This window comes from Ochlerotatus camptorhynchus, unplaced genomic scaffold, assembly GCF_037179485.1.
Source record: "Ochlerotatus camptorhynchus isolate MF236.1 unplaced genomic scaffold, CSIRO-AGI_Acam_v1.1 ptg000425l, whole genome shotgun sequence".
NCBI classification, from domain to species: Eukaryota; Metazoa; Arthropoda; class Insecta; order Diptera; family Culicidae; genus Ochlerotatus; species Ochlerotatus camptorhynchus.
The window spans coordinates 425,743-452,843 of NW_027040911.1; the positions used below are offsets into that span (position 1 = coordinate 425,743).

Sequence of the window (27,101 nt, forward strand, 5' to 3'; positions counted from 1 at the left end):
AATCCGTAGATAATCGGTGTCTACTGCACTAGTCCAAAGCTGCCGGTACATTTTTTCTGCGTCAGCCGTGAACGCATATCATATCGATAGGTACGCCAACGACAATAAACATTGAAGAGAGGTTCGTTCACGTTGGGTCCAACCAGCAAACGGTCGTTCCGAGAAACTCCAGATGCGCTCCTACTTGACGCGTCGAAAACAACGCGTAATTTTGTTGTCGAGCTGTCTTCTTTCCACACGGCATGATGCGGAAGGTAAAAACATTTGTTCGCTGGCACGGGAACTTCCGCAGGGGAAATCTTCTCCATATGACCAAGCTCCAAGTAGTCAGTCATGAACTGCGTGTAAAGCTGCTTGAGTTGTGGATCGATGCTGAACATCCGCTCCATTGCATAGAAGCGCCGGATGGCAGCGGTAGCAGATTCACCAAGCTCCGATTTCGTGTCGTCGAAAGGTAAACGAACAACGTATCGTCCATCCGCACTTCGTGAGACGGTTGAATTGAAATGGTCGATTGCACGGCATTCGTCTTCAGTCAGTATTTTGACATTTGGTATTTCCTCTACTTCCCAAAACTTCCGCAACGTTTGATCCAAGTTGACCTCGGTAACTAGGTTGATCACCGCGTTGCTACGAGCATTTTGCGATGAAGCTTCAAAACGGCCACCCACCAAGTAGCCGAAGACTGAATTCTGGGCCAGTGGAATGCCGCGATTGTCTACCAGCTTTCCTGGCTCTAGAACGGAGAAGAACACTTCTACTCCCAATAACAGATCGATTTTACCACGTTCGTTGTACTGTGGATCTGCTAAGGGTGCCTCAGCGAGGGCGCCGGTATCGACGGTGAACTTTTGGCACGGTTGATCTGAAACAAGTTGGTTGAGAATTAGTGCATCCACCACGACAACAATTGTTTCGTCGAATCGCGATGAGATCTGCAGCGTTACTGCTCCATCCGCTTTGCTGTGTTTTCCTGGAGTGATTCCGCTGACTAGAACGTTGGCATTTCGCCTCTTCAGGCCAAGACGTTGAAAGGCGTGCTTGGTAATCATCGAACTCATACAAGCAGAATCGATAATCGCCCGTACTTCGTGAAACACATTGTCCTTTCCAAGGACCTTAACGACTGCTGTTGGCAACATGCTTACGAAGTCAGTTGAACGACAGGTCTCCAAATGCGTGACATACGATGCCACAAAATCCTCAACTTCCGACTTTGGAACTAGGATTTCTTCGTTATCACTGGCCACAGGAGGTTCGATACGGTGGGCAGAATCCTGTACGTTGCTTGTATTTACCAGACACAGAAGAGTGTGGTGTCTCTGCTTGCAATGTTTGCACACTATTGCTGACGTGCAATCCTTTGAGATGTGTGATGGCTTGAGACAGTTGTAGCAAAGCTTGATCCTCTGGACAAGTTCCCGCCGGTCGCCTACTACAATTTCTTTGAAGCTGGCACACTGGTAGATTGTGTGAGCTTGAGAACACATGGGACAGGACAACTGAGTGCTTGCATGGAAGCTTTGAACCACTTTGTTTGATGGAACGGCCTTCGTACTCTGCTCTCCCCTTCGTTCAGAATCCTTCTTTACTGCTACTTCGTTCCCCTTCCTGGTGAAAGACGCATAAGTCTCCATCGCGTCGCATCTTCGCTCGAGGAATGTTAGAAATTCCCGAAAGGTTGGATTATCCAGATCGACTACCTTTTGAGCCCACATAGAGCGAGTTTCACGATCGAGCTTATCTACGAGGAGATGGATCAACCATGGATCACGAGATTCGTATTCTGGACCGAGCGCTTTGAGCTGCCTGACAACCTCGTCTGCGGTCGTGACAAGCTTGCGAAGACCCGTGAGAGACGGAGCGTTCACCGACGGTTGTTCTACAAAATCCTTCACCAGTGCTGTCACGATATACTTCTTCTTATCGTAGTGTTCATTCAATTTATCCCATACCTCCACGTAGTTTGCATCCGTGATACTGAAAGCGCTCACTAATTTCTTCGCTTCCCCATCCAAATGGGAAAGCAGATACTGCAACTTCACCGAATCCTTGAGATGTTTGGAGTGGACGCAGCTGACGTATAGATCCTTGAATGAATTCCATTGTTTCCGATCGCCGTGGAAAACTGGAAGCGAAAACGTCGGCAGCTTGATCTCGAGTGGAAATTCACCTCCAGGAACAGGAGCACCAGCTAACGGCCGGAATGCATTTACTGACTGGAGCTGGCCAGCTAACTGTTGCACCGACGTTGAAGCTGCAGCTTGAGTATTTGCAAGCATACGCTGCGAATCCACCAGCAACTTAATGGCTTCCCTGAGGTCATCCCTTGGTTCGACGTAGGCGCCATCCCTGTTTCCATGAAGGGTAGCGTCGTCGAGACAGCTCAAATACAAATTCTTCGTTTGGTAATAGATGGTCTCAAATTCCACTCGGTGATTGAAAATCGTCGATATTCCACTGATTCCGGGAGTGGACTCTTCAATTTCACTTTGCACATTTTCAAAATTGTCACTCAAGTCTGTTATTTTCTGCAATCGCTCTTGCACTTCACTTGGCGGAGGATTTCGGCTCTCCACAATACGCGCATTTGTATGCTCCCACTTCATTCGCTCGAAAAGCACGTCGCGTCGATTTCGAAGGACTTCCATGGTTCACTCGCGATATCCGGCTCGAAGGACCAAATGTACGCACAGAGGACAAACGAAGGGAAATTAAACACTGGCGGAGACGGGAGATCGAAATCCGGACTGAAAATAATGGAATCGAATTTGTATAGCAAGCGGACTGTAATTTTATTCTTTACTGGTTGACGGTTACACGTGTACTGAATGGATTTTATGTTCCCTAATAAAAAATAACCATAAACGAACGATAACCCTAATCATTGAACTATTCCACAAATGGTTTGGATGATACCCAGAACACGTCGTTAAGCAAATTAACCATACAATTTTTATTAGGGTTCTTCTTTACTCTCGATGCTCGCTCGCACAGCGGAAGTCGTGCATTTCAAAAAACTTTCTTGAAACTGGGGTTCAGCACTCTCAATCGAGGGGTAGGAATGGCTCGCGAACAGTTATTTTTACCCATCGTCACTAACACACTCCACATTTTTCGGTTTCCACAACCAACACTTGTGGCTCCCTGGTTGGGTGCAGCGATAGCGAGTGTGGCAGTTCTAACGAAACTAGATTCATACAAAGTACAAATCAATTTCGTTGCAGAAAACAACGAATAAATTCGTAGAACAAACGAGCGATTTCGTTGTAAGAACGAAATTTTATTTTCAGTGTATCACTCCATATGGTTTCGGGATTCATGCTCTCCGACTCCAAAACTAGCTGCAAGAATTCATCGCATCGCTGCCACATCCTTGAACAGCTTCCGGCTACACTCTTCAGCATTCCAAGAGCTCCACATGGTTCTGGATCCAAGCTCTCCGGCTCCAAAACTAGCTACAAATTCCTCTAGAAATGCCAGTTATTTTATCAGGTAATAAATACTGGTATATGTCTGGCCGAAGCCAGAGATACTACGCTCCTAATGGACTTTCACGTTTTTCGAGTTCTGGTTAAACTGATAAACATGGTTCTGAATGCATGGTCACAGGCACCAAAACGAGCTGCAAGAATTTGCAATCACCACGGCCTCATCGTTGCCACATCATTGAACAACTTGTCCAGCATTCGCACTCCGGCTGCAGTCTTCAGCATTCCAAGAGCTGGACATGTTTCTGAATCCTTGCTCTCCAGCTCCTAATCTAGCTACATGGTATGGTAGAAATGCTAGTTCTTTATCAGGTAAACAAATATTTGAATATGTCTGACCGAGGCCAGAGATACTGCACCCCTAATGAAGTTAATCAATAGTTCCAGAGCTTGCACCACCTACGTGTTCATCGTTGCCACCAGTATTGGACATCGCTTGGGTCATCTACATTTCAACGCAGACACCACTCCAGTAATATCATATGCTTCTGAATTCCTTCCCAATTAACTATGTTAGCTGCAGATCAGCTTGTACATAAGCGAAGACAACATATCAAGAAGACTGGCAACTTTCCCATTTTCTCAAACGACCGGTATGAGACAGGCACAATCGTGTCATCTGCCGCTCAAAGGTAAATGCTCCGAACCAATAGCCAAGGTTCCATCCTCAGAAGAAAGGTTTGTGTATTTTCTCATTTTTCTATGCGTTGCTTCCACCTTCGCTCGAGCGCAGCTGGTGTGTCTGTCGCTTGGATTCAGGCAAAGTTGCCAGTCTTCTTGATATGTTGTCTTCGACATAAGGCAAGTTTTGCCTGTATAAGCTTATCATTTCATTTCATTTTCATTTTCATTTTCAAGCACAGAAGGGGGTCATAGGGCCAAGTCACCAGCGAAAAATCGCTGTCCATACTGCACCAGGGTAGAGGTATAGATTTGGCATCACAGAATAATAACCACAGGGGTCAAATGAATCCTGTTTACGATACCGGATAGTAAGGAAAGCTTTTGAACATAGGGGATAGTCAGAGTAACAGCAATAATAGTGAAAGTTAGGAAAATAAGCAGGTAGAGATGGTTGATTTGCAATGGCTATCGACTCTGTTATATGGCCTACCGTATCAGATTCAAATTTAATGTCGTTTAATATTGCGCTTATAACTTTGCATTGATACATCCGCGTAGTAAACCGATTGAATAAGTAAACCCGTTTCGAACGAAATAGGGTTACGGTATGTAATGTGGGTCTAGTCCTTTCATTCGGCCTATCACGCAAATAAATAATTAATTAAGGAATATTACACAAAAAATAAGGAAAATATTGATCACTGATGGTTGATAAATGTGTACCACACACAAATCAATTTATATCACAACATTTCAATACATTTTCAGCTCTCGTAAGTAATAAAACTGGTTGAGAATATCACAATGTTCGGAGTTTTTAGCCGCCATGACTTATAAGGTTAAGATGGGAAGGTTGACTGACGATCATCAAATGGCCTGATTATGGCATTTATTGATTGGAATTACCTGATAATACACACTAGACGTAAAACTTACAGTTGCTGTTTGAATATTTTATGTTTATTTTAATTGTTTAACAACGTTTTCACAAGTAAAACCTGGACCCAACTTTAGGGACACATTTCTTTTCTATGTTCCTAACTATGGCCCATGAAATTCATTTGACAGCATATAGCAATAAGAGTAACGTCAACAATGTTGTTTTGCATTTGGATGATAAGGAACGAACAGGAAGGGAGATTTTTTCTGCCAAACCTGTATAATGAACATCACAATGTTCTGATTTAGATATTCTGCGGTCAAAAGACGATAAGCGAAATTTTTAATTTTTAATTTTTAAATTGAGTGATTTAATGTAGTTTTCGTAAAATTTTCTCTAAGAAATGTTTTGAGGAATGAAGAGCATTAAGTTAACAGTGATAGTGATAAAAAAAAATACATCAGAAAACGTTACCAAGAGCGTTTTTTTGAGGATCAAACAAGATAGGACGAAGTTGCATCCATAAATAGACCCAATTTGGGGACAATAGACCCATATTACATACATTTCCCTCGTGAGTTATTGTCTTAAAAAAAGTAAGTTTTTCAACTTTTCGTGGTTTCTGATAGCAAACGACATGATAAGCATATCTAAGCATACCATTTAGCAGTAGAATATCGTTTGCAGGTAAATTCATTGATGAGTTATGATTAAAAACGTAATCGATGGCTGCATATTAGACCGAGGTTAGGGACGTATACCCTATCTAAATTATGTAAGTCACGAAAACCGCGCGAACTCCGAAAGCCGTGCGAGACAACCGAAGCGAGAAAAAAGGCTTATTATCATTTAAAGAGTGCCACCAAAACAAAAGTGATAGCCTATGTTGGCAAGTTGATCAATTTTGGCCTCCTCCCTAAATATTCTGCTTATTTTACTGTTGAGCTTTGTTTCAATTTAGCTACCTTACCGCACGCATCAATCACTTCAAGATGTCGCGACCGTACCGAACAAATTCTATACTAAAGGGTGTCCACGATGAAATTGCCACACACAAAATTGATTCGCAAAATTCGAGTTTTCATCCGATTGCCATCAAATTTTCAGGGATTGAGAAATAACTATTAAACTTCATTTTACCATTTTACTCGTATTTTATTTACAGTTCATACGCAAATGCCCGCACCTTGGCCTTAACCCCGGCCATAAGATTCTGCACAACCTGTGAATCAACCGTTTTTTGCATGTAAACCCATACTTTCTTCAGTTCCTCGACTGTCTTCACTGGCAGCCCTAAGTTTGCACCTTTAGAATTGATAAAACGGTCCATAAAATATTGGAAAAGGTTTCATTAAAAACATCCAAATGATCCATAAAACATCGGAGAAAATCCCTAAAAAAGTGTGGATGATCCATAAAAAATATCAATATTATCAATATTTTATGTAAAATTTAGCAACACAATTGTAAAAATGTACCACTAAATTTCTAAATAATGAGCATTGGAATTGTACGAATTACCCATAAACATATTGCAATTGATCCATAAAACATTCAGCAATGAATCTTAAACTAAAGAAAGTGATCCATAAAAAATCAAGTTTGCACACTTAAAAATATAGGCATGATCCATAAATTAGACGTATATTATTCATGTTTAGGACACTATTTTTTTAAATTTTGATCCATAAACCTTGAAAAATTGCTCCACTGCTTATCTACTTAGATTTACTGTCCTGCCCGTGTATTTAAGGTAGATGTGAGAAGCGATGGGCAAGCGTCTAGAATTAGCTTCCAATAGAAGATTCTATAATAATATTCTTAAGACGTTTCCTATGGAAGCTTCATTTAGAAACTTTTTAAGAAGCTTATTCTAGACGCTCGCCCATCGTTCTGCTCTTCTGACAAAAAAAAACACGGGCAGAACAGTAAATCTGAGTAGCTACGCAGTAATGTAGCAATTTTCCAAGGTTTATTGATCAAATTAAAAAAAAAAACATATGTATATAGACCGAGATATAGACTATAATTGGAACACACCAAAATAAGCACGTCTACCAACAACTGGAACACCTACCCTAGGTATGATCCATAACATTAACATTTTTTTTTCATTTTTTCTTAAGAAAATTATTATAGAAGCTTCTTTTGGAAGCTAATTCTAGACGCTTGACCATCGCTCCGCACATCTACCTAAAAACACGGCAGGACAGTAAATCTAAGTAGTTAAGCAGTAATGGAGCAATTTTTCATGGTTTATGGATCAAAATTAATAATACAGTGTCCAAAACGTGAATAATATACGTCTAATTTATGGATCATGGCTGTTTGGAATATCGGGATAACACTGTACCGCCAAGTCCAGTGACAACCCTGTGGGGGATTCAGAGAGCTACGGTAACGGTCGCTGTCAGAAATGACAGACGTCAGGTTTGATTCTACGGAACTGTGAACTCACCGTTCCGTTGAACCAAACCTTAGATAGGTCGGAGTATGAACGAGAAAAAAAGAGGAAAAGAAGATACAATTCCAAACCATTTAAAAAACGTTTTACAGCTAAATTATTTTAATTGCCTAAATTTGTTAATATACCTATCGTTTAATTAAATTGTAGTTATTTGTAGTGAACTAGCTACCAACAATCAATACGAAACTAACGATTTTAAATTGGCTCACTACTTGACTTGCCTATTGGTCCCAAGCAAATCGATTAACGTACCTCATTCTAGTCAAAATTATAGTACTACACAATGTTTGTTTTGATTCGCTATGAAAGTTTGACAGGTAAAATGAGGGGTTCGTGGATTTTCTCGTGTTTTAAAGGGGTGCATCGATAAGCTTGGGACCGAAGATAGTACCAGAGCTTAGCCAAAAAGTTGAGCACATTTCTTCGGGACCTTCTGGTCTTAAAGTTACCTCTATGTAGCTACTGAAGTAGGTTAGTTGGAGGTGGAATGCGTGCAAATATTGAATTTAATAACCCTATATTTGCTTAATCTAGATACTACAGTTTGATCCTAAAATCTGGTAACCTAAAATTTGTTCCTAAACGCTATATACATGATTTACCCTAAGTAACTAGTAAGTTGCTCATTGTCCATCGTTGGCGTGCTTAACTAAAATAATAATTGAATCCCTAAATGCTAAATCTAGCCAAATCTTTGTTGAAAGAGTGACGGAAGATAACTCTCGGTTTGAAAATCTCCCGCTCAGCCTCCTATCGCTTTTCATGGAGGAATTTCTCTTCCTCAAGCGCTTTCTTATTTGCGCTTTTCTCCTGCAGCAACTGGTCTAGGGATTCTTCCAGGCTGACCACATTGGTACTTCCTTTTCCAGATTCGGTTGCGGCATCACTCCTCACTCTATTATTTCTGCTAGGTGGTTTTTTTGAGACAGACTTCTTGGTTCCTTTTGCCACCTTATAAGCATTAAGATTGGTTTTGATTTTATATTAGTTTAATAAAACCTATTTCAGCTTTTTTTTTTTATCCTTTGGTTTGTTTTTTCCGTCGATCTTGTTTTCCGTGCTGAGCACCAATGCTACCGACGTGCCAGGAAGGCAGCTCCCACACCTGGACCCTACATAGACCCATCAACTCATGAACCGGGGACCAACGGCTTTACTTCCCATCCGAAGGAAGGCGTGATCAGAGATGGTATGCCTCAGAACATCCCGGCGGCGCCGACTGGGATTGAACCCAGGCCTGCTGGGGTGAGAGGTTATCACGCTTACCACTACACCACCGGCGCCGTTGACCTATTTCAGCTTCAAACTGTCCAAAACGAGACTGCTCTGAGGAAGTTGCTTTCATTTATACGAACATGGCTATATTTTTAAGTGCGCAAACATGATTTTCTATGGATCACTTTCTTTAGTTTAAGGTTCACTGCTGAATGTATTATGGATCAATTGCAATATGTTTATGGGTAATTCGTACAATTTCAATGCTCATTCCTTAGAAATTTAGCGGTACATTTTTACAATTGTGCTGCTAAATTTTACATTAAATATGGATCATATTGATATTTTTATGGATCATTCACACTTTTTTAAGGATTTTCTCCGAAGTTTTATGGAACATTTGGATGTTTTTTATGGAACGTTTTCCAATATTTTATGGATCATTTATTGGTTTTTATGTTCAAAAGTATGTTTGCCGTCTTCACTACCTTAGGTCGTTTAAGAAGGTGCTGCTTCATAATCGCCCAGTACTTCTCGATGAGGCGGAGCTCCGGAGTGTTGGGAGGGTTGAACATTTTCGGCACGAAATTGACCTTATTGTCCGCATACCACTTCAGCACGTCCTTGGAGTAGTGGCATGAGGCCAAATCCGGCCAGAAGATTGTTGGGACGTTGTGGGCCTTCAGGAGAGGAAGCAGCCGCTTCTGGAGGCACTCTTTTATGTACACCTGTCCGTTCATCGTGTCCTGGGTCACGAAAGGTGCACTCCGCTTCCCGTACGTGCAGATGGCTTGCCAAACCAGGAATTTCTTCGCAAATTTGGACATCTTCTGAGTGCGGACATGCTCCGGAACGCTGAACTTATCCTTGGCCGTGAAAAACAGGTTGCCGGGGATCTGTTTGAAGTCGGCCTTCACATATGTTTCGTCGTCCATGATGCAGCATTCAACTTTCGTCAGCATGTTGAGGTACAACTTCCTGGCACGGGTTTTGGCGGACTTGTTCTGCTTCTCGTCGCGATTAGGGGCCTTTTGTACCTTGAACGTTCGAAGCCCAGCCTTAGTTCGGCTTAGGTGCAGCTTCTTAGCCACATCCCTAACGGAGGCGTTCGGATTTCGGTTGAAGGCCCCAACTACGCGGTTGTGATTTTTGGTGTTGTACGGAATACTTTTTCCTTCACTTCTGGGCTTCCGATCGGTGGTCAACCGTTCCTCGAACCGCTTAATCACTCGCGACACCGTGGAATTCGCGATTCCCAACGTTTTAGCGATGGAACGATGCGAGAGATCCTTGTTCTCGTGATGAATGCGCAAGATTTTATCACGCACGAGCTGTTCTTTCGACTCCATTTCCGCGAGTTTTGATCACAGGACTTTAAAACTTGCAGGATGTAAATAATGCACTATGAACTAAATCCACCCAAATTTTCATTAAATTCTACCCAACGGTTAAAAAGTTAGAGCAATTTCATAGTGTGGCAATTTCATCGTGGACACCCTTTACAGAAGCTCAAAAAAAAACTTTTGGTGAGCTCTACCAACAATCAATACGAAACTAACGATTTTAAATTGGCTCACCATTTTAGTAGCCTATTGGTCCCAAGCAAACGGTTAACGTACCCTGTTCTAGTCGAAATTCTAGTACTACGCAATGTTTGTTTTGATTCGCTATGAAAGTTTGACGGATAAAATGAGGGGTTATTGGTTTTTCCTATGTTTCGAGGGGTGAATCGATTAGCTTGGGACCGAAGAGAGTACCAGAGCTGAGCCGAAAAGTTGAGCACGTTATTTCGGGACCTTCTAGTCTTAGAATTACCTCTATGGCTCTACCGCATTGCGAATCACTTCTGCATAAGCTCCGAAGACGTAGGCGCGTTGATTCCGACAGCCGCGAAAAGTTAAACATGCATCAATACCACATAAGAAAAGATCGATTTTACGTATGGTCTAGTTCATAGATTAACATTGACTGCTGTTCACAAATGTAAGCACTTGAACACTAAGAAATAAGTCAACTCAAATGCTTTAACCGCATATATAAGAGATTTCGCGTATTGAGAGAATTATATAGTAATCGAGTACAACAAACTCAGGGGAACACAACACCTCCAAAAGTCCAAAAGCTATCAATTGTCACACACCTCTACTTTTACTTATTTCCCAAACCACTCCTCTCCCTGTTAATCTGCTCAATGCTATTGGTCTGCCTGCGTTTTCTTTTTAAAGTTCAAGACTAAATAAGAAGATTTATTCTACAACTTTAAAGGTTAGTTGCCTCTCTAAGCGGACCCCCCGCATCCTAATTCTTTTGTTAATCTACTTAATGTCATTAGACTTTCTGAAGTTTCTTATTGAAGTTCATTTGATGATTATGATATCTCATTAGTCTAATTTAATAAATTATTAAAAGCTCTAATTCACCTAATCAAGCATAACCCATGCTTTATTAAGTACCTGCACTTGTGCTTGTAATCTAAAATTAAACGTGTTTCAAGTACTTTTGATTTTGACCTATACCTATTTATTATATCTTCGGTCGACACAGGTAACACCTTCATGTGACTAAAATGCTTCATTTTGAAGTTAGTTTCCTAGCTGATTTTTAAATTATATAGAGTATATGCTCCAATTACGCTCTCACGTTTCCACTATGTCGCACCACAAAAATACATATGGGTATGTCACAATAGAAGCACACCACAGTGGAAATCTCGAGCCATAGTTCAAATCAAAATGAAGCACATATAAGATTAGTTACAATATCATGTACAAAAATGATGTTTAACATTGTTTCCTGAGTAATACTTCAATGAAAAAAACAATGAAAGCTTGTCACGCAAATAGAAGGAGCACCGTTGGGCACTTTCTGAAATATTTCAATAGTATAATTCCCTTGCAAACCCAAATAAATCTATCTCCGTAAAAATAAATAAAATAAGAGTGATTTGCGGCAAAACCCGCCAGTATCACACCCAACGTCAGTGCCTATACGTAAGCGTACTACGACGCGGCTCTCAATAAAAGGAGTAACAAGTGTGATACTATCACTGCTAGACTAGATCTTTGGTTCTCTCATGCAGTGGTTTATCAGAGAGGGGAAGCTTAGTAATCCCCATTGCCTGCCCATGACGCCATTCTATCGCGGCATGAGCCAGCCACGCCGGCCATAAACCTACCGTCTCCAACACTCCACTATAAAGCATGAAATTAAGCCCGCCCACCAACAGCAAGGTGCAAAAACTAGCCAAGGGGAGGGAGTTTTGCCTGTATAAGCTTATCTGAAACTAAACTTGTTAGCTGGGATCAGGGGTTGAAACAGTTGACGTTTTTTACTACACTCGCTTCGATGTCGTGCGTGACAGTCTGTTTGTATTCGTACACTCATGCTCTACCGTCGTCTCTCTCACGCAACACAAACGGTAGAACAACATTCGAGGAAAAATAAAATTATCAAACAACAACAACTATCATATGACATGTGTGATTTTGTTCTAATTCCTCAATTTGGAGTAAATTAAATCATTTCTGATCAAAAATGTTGTTTCTAGGACATCGTTGCTTGCTATTTTCAGAATTCACACAAGCACAACATCAACAGCTCTTATTATGAGAAAAACTAAAAAACATACATTCGTGACGGTTTTCGCCAACAGTGTCGTATGACAGAGCCTGTCATATGACATTTTAGTTTGAAAATGTAATTTGATAGCTTGGTTTGTAAGTGTCGGAAGCAAAGGCAGTCGATTATCACAAAAAATGCGTCAACTACGGTAACCGCTTACAAGACTGGCTGATAGCGGCGCCGGTGGTGTAGTGGTAAGCGTGATTACCTCTCACCCCAGCAGGCCTGGGTTCAATCCCAGTCGGCACCGCCGGGATGTTCTGAGGCATAACATCTCTGATCACGCCTTCGGAAGGGAAGTAAAGCCGTTGCTCCACGGTTCATGAGTTGATTAGTCGATAGGTAGGGTCCAGGTGTGGGAGCTGCCTTCCTGGCGTCGGTAGCATTGGTACTCAGCACGGAAAACAAATCCAAGGAAAAAATACAAGCCTGGCTGGGATGCTCTCGTGTTCTCCAACTAGCAACGCGGTCTATTATTAGATAGGAAGATAGAGAAATTAGGCAACTGGAAAGTGCATCTATTTTAAACTTCGTAATAAAACATTGAAGGTTTTATGCCTATCGGAGAAGAGGCTTGAAAGGAGCTTCACTCCAATGGGGTCTTCTTTACTAGGAAAAAAGATCTATCAAAATGTATATTTTTTTAACTTCCTGAAGAAGTTTGTTCCAACTTTCCCCTGGAATTTTGTTCCACCTTAACCCGTAAGTTTTTCCGATTCCTCCCAGAAAGTTGTTTTGACTACCCTTAGAAGTTTCTTCTGGCATTGCTCGAAAGATTCTTCCGTCTTTTCCCGCCTGTTTTTTTAACTCCTTATTAGGTTCAAAAAAACTACAGGAGCGTTTTGGCTAAGTTTAAAGCTCCTATTATTAAAAACAGTTTCATTGACTTATCCACAGCCCATACAAATTGTGTATCGTGTATGGACAATTGTATACGCAGGGTGAAGAGGGGGGTGGGGAGCGCAAGAATACCAAGCTTTAAACAATTTGGCAACGCTGAGCGAAGTTTTCAACAATGACAGTTTTGCGTTCTCAGGCAATCTGATGGCGTCTCTTTGCATATTCAAGTTTCTTTAGTATGACAAAAGTAAAAGTATTAATTTGTTCCGCCCTTATTGTACAACAATAAATTGCACTGCCCTGATTCGAAAGCCATAAGCACTTTTGTTTCCACCTTGATCTTCTCCAAGCAATCACATTGCCCAGCTAAACTAGCTACTTTGTGTGCACCTTCTATACCCGCGAAACACACGAGCCACCTGTCCGGGTGCGATGAAAAATGTTCCCAATCTTTTGAACGTTCGCCAGCAGGAGCACCAGGAAATGCATGGGGTAAATACGGACGGGGTGTTGCTCAAAGCAGTTCGGCGACCATCACCCCACATCACCGAAGGGGTGATCCAAATAGGACGTCCTCTTTTGAGGTGGGCCAAGGGGCTCCTAAAATGTGTGACAGTACGTGTAATAAGTATTCGGGACACAGCGGCGAGGCGGGTAAACAATATCGTAAAACTTATGGACGTCATATTTGAATCACCCTAAAACGGTTAATTGCAACAAAGATGATTTGTCGAGCCGTGCGTTCACCTGAGCGAGCAGGCCAATTAGCACGTTAGATCGTCTGTTTGCTCGGCGGATTCCTTCGCACCGTTTAATGATGTCGGCTGTGTGCTGAATTGGATTATCACGGTAAAATTTTGTCATTGTTCATCTTGTCTATAAGCTGCAAGATTCCAAATTTGCATCGATCTGATAGTTGAAAATTCAAACTCGATTTTGACATGAACCAATTTACCGCACTGCAGACAAAGTGTTACTCTGCACTAGGCGTGGGGTTCTCTATATTGTGACTTAATGGGACCTGGGTACTACAGAAGTTGCAAGCCAGCAATCGTCACGAAATGTTTGATCGATGTACATAATCTGGATCGAGTGTTAATTCAAAAGCGCCGCCGTTTAATGGCGTGTGGCACCGTTCGTTGGATTCTCTTCATAAGAAGCATCTCTATCGTGGTGGGGAATCTTACAATTGTAATTGCCTTCCTATTGATAGGTCCCGAGATAGGTAGAAAAAAGAAGTTAATGGAAGTTCCATTAGGCGTCTTCATATTTACAGAATGGAATCGTTACACGTACTACGCTTGAAATTATATTCAGATGTGGATGCTCTATTTAACGGACTCAATTTGCACGGGGCGTCATATATCACCACCAAATGATCCAAAATGCACTCTCCCGAGCAACCCGACCAGACGTGTCCGGATTACTTTCGTGACAGCAAAGTGCCAAAGCTGCATACTGCATCCATCGTTCGACACGGCTTTCAAACCTGGCATTTGCAGCGCAAACAGTCCACCGTGAGAAAGTGTGCCCGCCCACGCTAACCGCCACTGACATGCGGGATGTCACCCCAAAAATGAACCTTACCTCCGTTTCCTATCGCCGAGCAAGTCACGCTGCATCTTTCCTGCCGGGGTGCATCCGACAGCCTTGATACTGCCCGAAGACAACCCGTGGCCGTATTTGGGGGAAATTTTGCCACCACTAATCTCCAAATCAACACCTTTCGGCGGTGAGGCAACTGGAGCTGCCTGCATCTTTCCGGAATCACTACTCTGACTATCGCCCACGCGATCTCGTGCAGTGATGGAGGCGGTGGAGTGGCTCTGCCGCTTGCCACCTTCCTCAGCGTCGTCGATGTCGGTTTTCCTCTGATCGGGAAGCTTGGTGGAAAAACGTTTTTCCGCACAGTTGGTCTGGTCAGTTGCACCCGTAACTTCGGTCACTACGGATGGTTCCTCTCCGGTCGTACCGGCTCGATCGTTGTTGTGGTTAGACTTGCCAGTTGGTCGCTTTGGTTGGGAAAAGTGGAAAGCAGAAAGTTTGATTTGTTAGTGGAATATAGTAGTGCGAAGAAAATAATACAAAATGGTACGTGCGAATCATATGGGTGTGGTAGTTGATTAAAGGATTCAGTGTAGAAGTTCAAATGAGTTTTTTTTTCCATAAATTAATTGTCACTATTAGCTCTATGAACAGACAACAATTTGCTAAGAAGAATAGGTGCAATGAAGTGTAGCTTATTCTGAAGCTCCAGTTCTAGAATTATTTCTGTTCATCTGTTAGAATCGAAGACGCAATTTTTGAGCGACAGATCTATTTTATGATTCAGTTGTAAAAAACATCGAATTCTTCGCGAAGTTCACCTATTTCAGTTAATTCAAGTGCAACTGTAGCCCCTCTTAAGCTAAATGTGACCAAGAATTGTTTATCACAAAGTGATGTAATGGTACTGAAACTGAAAGTAACCTCTCGTTCCACAAATTCGGTCAGAAAATTTAATTTCAACAGACTCCATACACCAATCGATCTTTGCTGCTCTGTCAAACGCAAACATGGAAGACTAATAATTAGATGTCATGATTAGTTTCAAAAATTAGGATCGATTAAATAAGGAACAGTTAAAAGCCCAATTTAGATCAAGTGATTTATGAAAACCCCGATGAAAGCCAACCTTCGGTAGACATTTGATGGATACTGTTTAAAAATTAATCAGTGCACAACTTACTTTTGACAATAAGTTTCTTTCTGACTTAAAGAATTATTAAAATATCATGAAATTGACTGCAACTATTATGTAGAAATAATTCTGACCTAATAATAATATATTCATGGGAAATTATTTGAGATCTACGACCGATTTTTCTACGTGTAGGGTATATTCAATATATTGATGCAAAATGCGCTCCACGGTGCTCAAACGGTTCCAAATTGGGGCCTGATTAGCTTCCAAAAATTTAACTTATCTATTAAGAAACTGACTTGGCACAAACCTTATGATAAACTTAAAAATTACTATGGAAATACAAAAATGTTTGTTTTTATAGGGGAAATGGCTCTAATGTTGGCCTATGGATCTAAGATTGGGCCCATCGCTAAAAATCTGCTATTTAACAATTTTATCTAGATGAACGCGTCATTGGGACGGTACTAATGGATATTTTTGGTCGCTATTGAAAATTTAGTCGATTGCTGAATTTACGTATGGGCCCAAATTAGGGGCAACTTAGGGCCACCATTTCGTCCATTTTTCCTATATCTCAAAATTCACCATTTTACTCTGCTTTTAAAAATGATAGCTTGCTTGTAGAAATTTTTTCAGCTACAACTTTGTTGAATACCACTTTTCGATCAAATATAAGGAACAAAAGATATTAATCATTCAAGTCACTGATGCCTTATGATTATGCTCAATCAACTGTTTAGCAGCACATAACATATGCGGAACTTCGAACTAGATACTAGATTTCAAAAAGTGAAGTCATTTAACTCCCCTTATTCTGTTATAACTGGAACAACTGAACATTGAAACGTTAAATTCGAAATTAAACAACTGAACTAAAATCAAATTCCATGAACAGAAATTTGATAACAGAATGATTATCTGAAGAATGTTCTATCAGCCAAGTGAATTCAGAATTATTTTCCCATAGCTGTAACTCACGGACCATCAGAAACTTCGTGTGATTGTGAAAGAGAACGATTTTATTAACGTTAGTATTGCTTCATGAATGATTGAAAAAGATGATTGGTCAATCATTAGTGGTAAGAGCAAAGAGGAATACTAAGATGAAACAGTCGGAAGAAAAACTTTCTATTGGGTTGATTAACTTAGAAAAATATATCGATTTTTATACATCATCTGATAGAGCTTTGTTTTCTGAGCACAACGATATTTTTATCGATCCCGTAGACATTCATCTCGATTTTTAAATCAATATTTAAATTTTTGATCGTTGACACTAAATCGATTCGTTGACAGCTCACTCCCATACAAAGTTCCACCAAGGGGCGCTAAGATGGTGATTTTTGCTCATGTAATCGTACTTATTTAAAATAGTTCCAGTGTACCAATTGATGAAATGTTGGATTTCGGTTCCATTTTTAATGCAGATAACGAATATGTATTTACCTCAATACCCCTAAACAACCCAATTGTAGTGTCCTCTTTCACGGTCCCTTTCATCCAATGAATACCCCCGTATGCAAGGTAATTTTGTGGTTTTGTTGCCCCCTCGGTAGAGATGAAATTTTGCGCTCTTTTTTTATCAAAACAATCACACCAAAATCAGAGATGTCCCATTTTTTAACTACTCGATTAACAATAATCCATTATTTTTTGTTCGCTGTGCTGTCATTTTTCCACCAATGAGAGTACATACCATGTTTGGAACGATGGGTGATGATCCTCTGGAGAAGTTAATGCTCATATTGGCATGATATAACCGTAAACAAATATTTTACTTTTCGGTTCGTTAATCGATTAATCGATTATTTGAATGAAAATCCGCTATCACTAGATGAATGTGAAACGTCATTTCAAATATAAGGACCGTACATAAATCGGTGCCAACATTTCAAAGGGGCGTAATTGCTTTTGTAAACAATGGCTTAAGCCGTAGATTTCTCGCAAATAAAAGTCCACCCCTCCAAATTACCAATGCTAGCTGGGATAGGAAACATTCATCTACCTGCTGGTGTCATTCATTTTCATGAGTGAGCTTTCATTCGCGAGAAATCGTAGACGAAAGTCATTGTTTACAAATGCAATTACGCCCCTTTGAAATGTTGGCACTGAAATAATGATACAATTTAAAAAGGGACCGGGGCTAATCACAAATTACGTCCCCACGGTAACTGAAATAAACACGAGTGCTGACCGGTTGACGGCACTGCCCTAGGTACATGAACAGCTTCTATACAAATCAAGAGGTTATGCGGAAGTTCTTACTAATTTTGAAGTTAAAGAGTTATGTACCAGTTATGATGTCCAGTTATTGTCTCATTGTTTATGAACGGCCCTTATATTTGAAATGTTAGTTATTAATCGAGCAATTAAAAAATGGGACACCTCTGATTTTGATGTGATTGTCTTAATAAAAAAAAAGGAAAATTTCCACTCTACCGAGGGGGCAGCATAACCACAAAATTACCATGCATACGAGGGGTATTCATTGGATGAAAGGAACCGTGAAAGAGGACACTAAAATAGAATGTTTTTTTTTTTCTCTTCCGACTGTTTCATCTTAGTATTCTTCTTTGGTACCAGGAAGGCTTAGGAAAATGATGGAATGCTGATTTTATTGCTTGTCTTAATTTATACCACGAGTGCTTGATACGAGTGGTGTTGCAATAGTATATTTCTAATAATTATTTTTTAATGTTTTCCAAGGGATATTCAACTCTGCGCACCGTAATTTGTGCCGCAAAATTTAGCTGTGCCAAGCGCTGTGCCGAACGTGTCGAAGTAGGCCAATCAAGGTGTCAATATCTCATGAATTTGGCAACCCTGACGTTATAATGGCTTTTGTGATTGTGTTTACATTTTCAATATCTTTGACGGATTATGATGGCCAGTGGAAGAGGAACTGGAAGCCATCCAACCTATACGGCAAATTCGACCCGTCCAAAAGAAACGTGTCCAGAAAGGAATTTGTAACCTGATTGATGATGGACGAAATTTCCTCCAGCGTTAAATCAACCATCAATACGAAACTATCGATTTTAAATTGGTCCCAAGAAAATCGATTAACGTACGCCATTCTAGTCGAAATTCTAGTACTACACTATGTTTGTTTTGATTCGCTATGAAAGTTTGACCGATAAAATGAGGGGTTAATGGATTTAATGGGTGTTTCGAGGGGTGAATCGATTAGCTTGGGACCGAAGATAGTACCAGAGCTGAGCCAAAAAGTTGAGCTCGTTTCTTCGGGACCTTCTGGTCTTAGAGTTACCTCTATGGTTAAATGCTCCCCGACAAAATCAAAACCAGAAATTAAACGGGTGAAAGTTCAATCGTAGCCTAGAAACACTATCCTCGAACCAGTTCATCTGATAGACCTAGGAGTACGTGAGTACGTGAGATGGAGAAATCCCCCAAGTCTATCGTGTCACTGATTATGATGTCTCCTTCCACACGTTCAAGCTTACAAAGTTCACAATCTTATGTAGCTGTGGTACCTTCCGAAATGTAATACCAATGAAAACCAATAATGGACCACCGATGAAAACCATCAAATATCCCCCCACTGCAGATGAGTCATACCATAGAGGTAACTCTAAGACTAGTAGCAACAATCAATACGAAACTAACGATTTTAAATTGGCTCACTACTTGACTAGCCTATTGGTCCCAAGCAAACGATTAACGTACCCCATTCTAGTCGAAATTCTAGTACTACGCACTGTTTGTTTTGATTCGCTATGAAAGTTTGACAGATAAAATGAGGGGTTAGTAGATTTTCCTATGTTTCGAGCGGTGAATCGATTAGCTTGGGACCGAAGATAGTACCAGAGCTGAGCCAAAAAGTTGAGCACATTTCTTCGGGACCCACTAGTCTTAGAGTTACCTCTATGATAATACTCTTGACAACCATTGAATTCAATCTGCAATGCTCTTCGAATTATTATTAATTTATGCAGCAATACCTAGGAATTCCCCGGAGATTTTTCCGGAAAATTCACTTGGAGTTTTGCTCAGCATTCACTTTTTATTCTCCAGAAATTCCTATAGAATTTTTCTAGGAATTTCTGCTCAGGACTCCCATAAATTCTTTGTAATGCTCATCAGAATTCTTTTGGAACTCTCCTTTGAATTCTCAAAAAAATATCACCCCAAGTAACACAAATTCATAGAATTATGTCGTCCATGAGGATGCATCCTTCGTACTTTGTAAGAACCTCATTGTACAACTTCCGGTCACGTCTTTTGGCCACTAGATTCTGCTTCAGTGTCCTATTTGGTTGCTTACTGGCCCGAAAAGATCGTAGTCCTTCTCGCTGACGAATCCTTCTGACGGTGCTTTGGCTGGCATTGAATTTCAAGTGCGGTATCAAAATCCGACAGTCCTGGGTTTGCTCTAACCGTTCTCAACATCTTCAAATGCAGCTTCCGATCCTTAGTTTCACTACGACGCTTGCTATTATCACAGAGAACATACATCCAAGCTTAAATAAATTTCTCGAAAAATATGTGTAAGAATTCAAATTAAAATACGTTAGAAACACTAGCGCCGCCACGAGGGGGGCGACACATCTAAATCTCAAGTTTAGATGGTCAATAAATCTCACACTAGCGAATCAATCTTCGAACAATCTTCTTTCATTTGTCGCATCTACTTGCATCGCTCATCAATTTTTTGCAGGAAATCTTCAGAATCGTCATCAATCTTCTTTCTATCTACTCAGCGTGCGCGCAGCTAGCCACAGCAAAACACAATCTTTTTTGCATCGTAGATAGAGTCGTCCCCCTCGCGCCGCCATACGGAATGTCGCGACTTGAGTTATCACTTTTTGCGATTAATGAGTAAATTAAACTCAAATTTGGGTTCATCTTATTGACCGTGTATCCATCCGAACCGTCAACACGGTTAGAAAAAAGTACCCAAAATTAAGTTCTTTTCACTCATCTCGGCACTATAGTGCAGGAACCCAAAAGTAGGTAAAGCGCTTCAAAGTAATTTTCATTTGCTTGGGTGCAGTTCGTATGGAATTTTCCACTGGCTTTTTAACCAAAAGTAAGTTAGTTGTACCCAACAGTAGGTAAATATGATTATACTCAACGTTGAGTTCTCACACTTTACTACCCCTGTTGGGTGGTTTTGCTCCTCCGTTTTTGACAACATTAGAAGGAGAAAAGGAGACAAACTAGTCAAAAGTAGGTAAATGTGAACTGGTCGTTGGGTACTTTTTTCTTACCGTGAAATAAGTTCAAAACAAACAAGACAACACAACGGAAATCAATCGAGTTTCTGCGAAACCATTGAAAAACTAAACGGTGAAATGAGGGTGTGAATCAAACTGTCGTCATGAGAGCAGAATTCTCGCGTCACTTTTCAAATAGACCAATGTAACATATCCACCATTTTGAGAAAATCGAAGTTGAAGTTCGACAGATTATTAATTTAACTGTTTAAAAACAATACATTTTGCAATACTATTTTTAATGTAGCCAGTGTATAATAAAGTTGAAAATTCAGAAGAAACGGTAAAATCACAATTTTACTTTGAATTTCATGCTACTACATAGAAAAAACCACATAGGACGTTTTGACAAGTAGAGTTGTACATCGGACATGTTACATTGGACGATTTTTCTCATTGACATAATCAATGAGTGTTACATTGGACGTTTTGTCTACATGATACTAGATTCCCTTTCACAGATTTCAGAGTATAGTACCTAACTTTAGATTGGCCCCGCCTTTGGAAAATGAGCACCAATCATGTTAGGCAGTCCGAATGACCGAAGTAACAATCAAGTAACCATCATTTCAAACTGTACATTGGACAATTTTTTACCTATGATTATCTTAAATAAATGAAAGTGAATTTGGATGGATGTTTTTGTATGACATACAATGATAGAAGAGCAACAGTTTGTATCGCTTAACTCGGTTTGTTTACATTTGTTACATTGGTCGATTTGAAAAGTGACGCGAGAATTGGTCTGTGAACTCGATCGAATCAACAGCTGGGCAAATCATCGTCGTAAGTGCGCATTTTCCGTGTGTGCAGCGCTGCCATTTATACAGATTTATCTGTATTATACAGATTTTTTAATCTTAATACAGACCCGATACAGAATACAGATTTATCACAGATTTTTAAATTACAATACAGATTTATACAGATTTTTATAAAATGAATGTTATGGTGTTTTTGACAGCATTCACAACCAGAGGACCAACCGCTTTCGGATGCATATGGAGCTGGTAGTAAACGATTTGAGATTGGGCCGTATGAATAAAAAGAGTTTACTTTACTTTCCCGTGCTATTCTTACGGGAAAAGTAAAGTAAACGTTTTTATTCATACGACCTATTGTATGGGGATTTACAGTATTAATTGAATATTTCCAATATAAGTATGTATGTTAAATACAAGAAAAGTGCCCGAGCACATTGAAATGGTACAAATACAAGTACTCGTTAACATTTTACTTGCATTGAAAATGTATTTCGTAAGAAATTGTGGATTTTCTGATATTCTCCATACTGCAAAAATGATTTTACCAGCACTGGCGGGGCGACATCTCTCGACTTTTCGGTGTAACTACCACACAAATGATGTAATTAATTGTATTCATCTATATTAAAAATATCAAATAGTAATGAACTCGTGCACTTTTTTGCATTTAAAACTGCTTATCAGGAAGATAATGAATAGAAACTAAAATCTCCATACATTTTCAAACGGCTTCATATCACTCTTATAAATAAGTACGGACGATATCACAAATGGCGCAATTATATCCCGTATGGTTAGTACGATAGCCCGAATAGGTGGTTAAGCACTTTTTATGGTTATTTTGTATGCACTGTATTTGTTAAACAACAAAACATGATTAATTAAGAAAAAAATCGTCAATACAGAAAATACAGATTTTTTAATAGAGTGGATACAGATTTTTTATAAAACCACCTGGCAGCTCTGCGTGTGTGTGTCCTGTGCGAGCGCAGTTGGTATTCTGAAATGAAAAGTGACCTGAAAACAAATTACTTCAAGTTAAATTGTGGCTGTTGCCTTCCGCAATAACATCTGCAGGATCAGTAAATGCTCTCGATTGGTCAGGTTGCTTATCATTTGCTGCATGCTGCTTTAGAGTTGTTTCCAGCCATTCCCAGAAATCCGTGTCATTTTCGATGAATTCCATTTCATCCGAAAGAGCACTATCCGAATTGTGCTTGGCATCAAGATGTGTTTCCAAAAAGTTGTTGTTTTGCTTGCCGCTGTTTTCATAGGGAACACAAGGTAGAAGCCTAGTCAAAGATGAATACTCGCGTCACTTTTCAAATAGTCCAATGTAACAAATGTAAACAAATCGAGTTAAGCGATACAAACTATTGCTCTTCTGTCATTGTATGTGATACAAAAACATCCATCCAAATTTACTTTCATTTATTTAAGATAATCATTGATCAAAAATTGTCCAATGTACAGTTTGAAATGATGGGTACATGATTGATACTTCGGTCATTCGGACAGCCTAACATGATTGGTGCTCATTTTCCAAAGGCGGGGCCAATCTAAAGTTAGGTACTATACTCTGAAATCTGTGAAAGGGAATCTAGTATCATGTAGACAAAACGTCCAATGTAACAATCATTGATTATGTCATTGAGAAAAATCGTCCAATGTAACATGTCCGATGTACAACTCGACTTGTCAAAACGTCCTATGTGATTTTTTCTATGTTGTAGCATGAAATTCAAAGTAAAATTGTGATTTTACTGTTTCTTCTGAATTTTCAACGTTATTATATGCTGACTACATTAAAAATAGTAATGCAAAATGTATTGTTTTTAAACAGTTAAAAAAATAATCTGTCGAACTTCAACTTCGATTTTCTCAAAATGGTGGATATGTTACATTGGTCTATTTGAAAAGTGACGCGAGAATACTAAGATGAAACTGTCGGAAGAAAAACTTTCTATTTTAGTGTCTTCTTTCACGGTACCTTTCATCCAATGAGAACCCCCCGTATTCAAGGTAATTTTATGGCTTTGCTGCCCCCTCGGAAGAGATGAAATTTGCGCTCATTTTTATCAAAACAATCACACCAAAATCAGAGATGTCCCATTTTTTAATTAATCGATTAACAACTAATCGATTATTTTTTGTTCGCTGTGCTGCTATTTTTCCACCAATGAGAGTGCAGCACATGTTTGAAACGATCGGTGATGATCCTGTGGAGATGTTAATGCTTATATCGGCACGATAAAACCGATTACAAATATTTTACTTTTCGGTTCGTTAATCGATTAATCAATTATTCGAATGAAAATCGGCCATCACTAGATGAATGTGAAACGTCATTTCAAATATAAGGACCGTACATAAATAATGATACAATTTGAAAGGGACCGGGGCTAATCACAAATTACGTCTCCACGGTAACTGAAATAAACACGAGTGTTCACCGGTTGGCCTAGTGGAGTACAGATTGAAATCCGCAATTAATCCTCATTTAAAATTCAGAAAAATGTGGTAAGATTTGAACACTGCTTACCCTGCATCCATTCTTCCAGGAGTTCGAAAAGCCTCCGGGGGGAAGTGGTTGGAACATAACTTTTTCGTTGCAAGCGCTTGGACTTCACGTGAGAAGAAAATCTCCTGTAGTTCGGGAGATTGGTTATAAACAAATAATGTTTTGCTCACAAAATTTTTGACATTTATGTTAAGAAGACGTCTGCCGGTCATCGATGTCGAAGGTCAGCGACACTAGCGCCACCACGATATTGCTAGTTTCAAATGTCTATTCAAAACAGCAGTTAAATTTCTTACACACTTTAGGAATTTGACTGCCTGTTATCTGTGCTATGATCCTGCCGATCGATAGTATGCCGCTAACGGAAACGTTTGAGAACACTGTACACGGTCGATTTAGCCAATTTCAACGACTTCGCAATTTTTGAACCTGACCACGTCGGATTTTCCAAGTGGGTGACCAAAATTAATTTTCGATTTGCGGCTTCCATCAAATATAACTTCGTTGAATGAACTTTTCAGCACTGCTGTCAAAACATTCCAGATTCAACCGCTAGGAGCACTGCAGTAAAATAAACAATGCATCCACACGGTAAGAAAAAAGTACCCAACGGTCAGTTCACTTTTACCTACTTTTGACTAGTTTGTCTCCTTCTCTCCTCTAATGTTGTTAAAAACGGAGGAGCAAAACCACCCAACAGGGGTACTAAACTGTGGGAACTCAACGTTGAGTATAATCATATTTACCTACTTTTGGGTACAACTTCCTTACTTTTGAGTAGAAAGCTAGTGGAAAATTCCATTCGAATTGCACACAAGTAAATGAAAACTACTTTGGCCCGCTTTACCTACTTTTGGGTTCCTGCACTATAGTGCCGAGATGAGTGAAAAGAACTTACTTTTAGGTACTTTTTTCTTACCGTGCAGATGAAATGACTCAAGCTTTATAAACTGTTATAGAACATGTGTGTTGCTTGGACCTCCCTTAGCTCAGTCGGTAAAGGCGCAAGATCATGCTGGAGGTGGTGGGAGACGATTCCCGGTCCGATCTAGATTTTTTTTTCGTGTTGGAAAATTTCTCGACTTCCCTAGGCATAGAGTATGATCATAGAGGTAACTCTAAGACTAGAAGGTCCCGAAGAAACGTGCTCAACTTTTTGGCTCAGCTCTGGTACTCTCTTCGGTCCCAAGCTAATCGATTCACCCCTCGAAACATAGGAAAATCCACTAACCCCTTATTTTATCTGTCAAACTTTCATAGCGAATCAAAACAAACATTGCGTAGTACTAGAATTTCGACTAGAATGGGGTACGTTAATCGTTTGCTTGGGACCAATAGGCTAGTCAAGTAGTGAGCCAATTTAAAATCGATAGTTTCGTATTGATTGTTGGTATGATTGTACTTGCCACACAATTACAATATTGCAAAAATGGTAAAGCCATCGAAAGCTCACAATTAATAACTGTGAAAGTGCATGTAGGACACTAAGTTGAGAGCAGGCAATAAGCTAATATGCGAAAAGCAATAAGCTTGAAATGTGAAGAAGAATAATAATAATAAGTGTTGCTTGGGACCGGAACAAGCTTGCAGTTCCCTTGAAATTTCGTTGAAATCATCCACGGAATTAAAATCCCATGAAATTTTTCTCTGAAGTTCCTTGAAATGCTCCTCAGTAAGAAACGCGTTGGAACAATTCTCAGAATTTTCAGTGGTTTCATTTTAGATGACTCATTTGCAAAGTTTCCTAAGAATTCACTTGCAGTGAAGTAACAAATTGCAAAGATTTCTCATTAAAAGTTATTTGGTATTCAAGTCGGAACTCCTCTGGGATCTAGACTGGAATTATTTTCCGAGTGCCTCCGAAGATCTCCTGAAATTACGTTCAGCTTTAATTGTAATCATCCTGTTAGTATACTCCCGAAGTATTCTCCGAAAATTCCCATGGAATTATGTTCCGGATTTTTTTCTCCCTCGAACTTTTTGAAATCATCCTCAAAATTCCTTTGGAATTCCTATTTAAATTTCCTTTGAGTCCTCTTCAGAATTCCTTAGGAATTAGCTTCGGATATTCCTTTGAGTTTTCATTAAAATTTCTTTCGAATCCTATTCAGGGTTTACGTGGAATTCTCCTCAGAACTACCGTGGTATTCAGGTTTCTCATAGAATCTGGAGTTCCTCTGGACTACTTTGAAAGCAGATTGCACTTGATGTTTTCCTCTAAGGCATACAATCTCTGATCACGATGGACAGTAAAGCCGTTGGTCCCCGGTTCATGAGTTGATGGTTCGATAGGTAGGGTCTAGGTGTGGGAGCTGCCTCCCTGGCGTCGGTAGCATTGGTGCTCAGTACGGAAAAGAAGATCGACGGAAAACAAATCAAAGAAAAAAAAGATATTGTTTACATAGTTGAAGATGCTAATTTCAAATAACAGACTGTAGTGGTAATTTTTATACGATAGATGGAGTAGATGAAAGCATAGAGTTGATAGTTCCGTTAGAGTACGGCAGTGTGAAGATTGTATATAGATATTAGAATAGCGAACTAGGACAACTTTTAAGGAAGGTACAAATCGGTTTTTTTCATCTCTCTTTACCAAACTCCCCCTTTGGAGAGGGATGGTGAGGGGTGTCCCCCCCCCCCCCCCCCGCCACCACTGGCAAAAAGAGATGAAGACCGACCCGTTCAAGTACCAACTGTGTGTTTGAAACAGTTCTACCGATTTTTTCCGCACTTCAATTGTTATTTGAAGGAAGGC

At 40.0% G+C, this 27,101-nt stretch overlaps 2 protein-coding genes across 2 annotated transcripts in view; one reads left to right on the forward strand and one right to left on the reverse strand.

Annotated features, from left to right (window-relative positions):
* The window catches only part of LOC135711202 (uncharacterized), a 66,589-nt gene that overhangs the window by 13,869 nt on the left and 25,619 nt on the right, over positions 1 to 27,101 (reverse strand). Inside the window, exon 3 of the mRNA XM_065233983.1 lies at positions 14,726 to 15,150. Within this exon, the coding sequence (XP_065090055.1) occupies positions 14,726 to 15,150 (425 nt within the window). The remainder of the gene's footprint in view (positions 1 to 14,725; positions 15,151 to 27,101) is intronic.
* The window catches only part of LOC135711208 (transforming growth factor beta-1-induced transcript 1 protein), a 35,503-nt gene continuing 23,491 nt past the window's right edge, over positions 15,090 to 27,101 (forward strand). Inside the window, exon 1 of the mRNA XM_065233990.1 lies at positions 15,090 to 15,229. Within this exon, the coding sequence (XP_065090062.1) occupies positions 15,227 to 15,229 (3 nt within the window). The 5' untranslated portion in view covers positions 15,090 to 15,226. The remainder of the gene's footprint in view (positions 15,230 to 27,101) is intronic.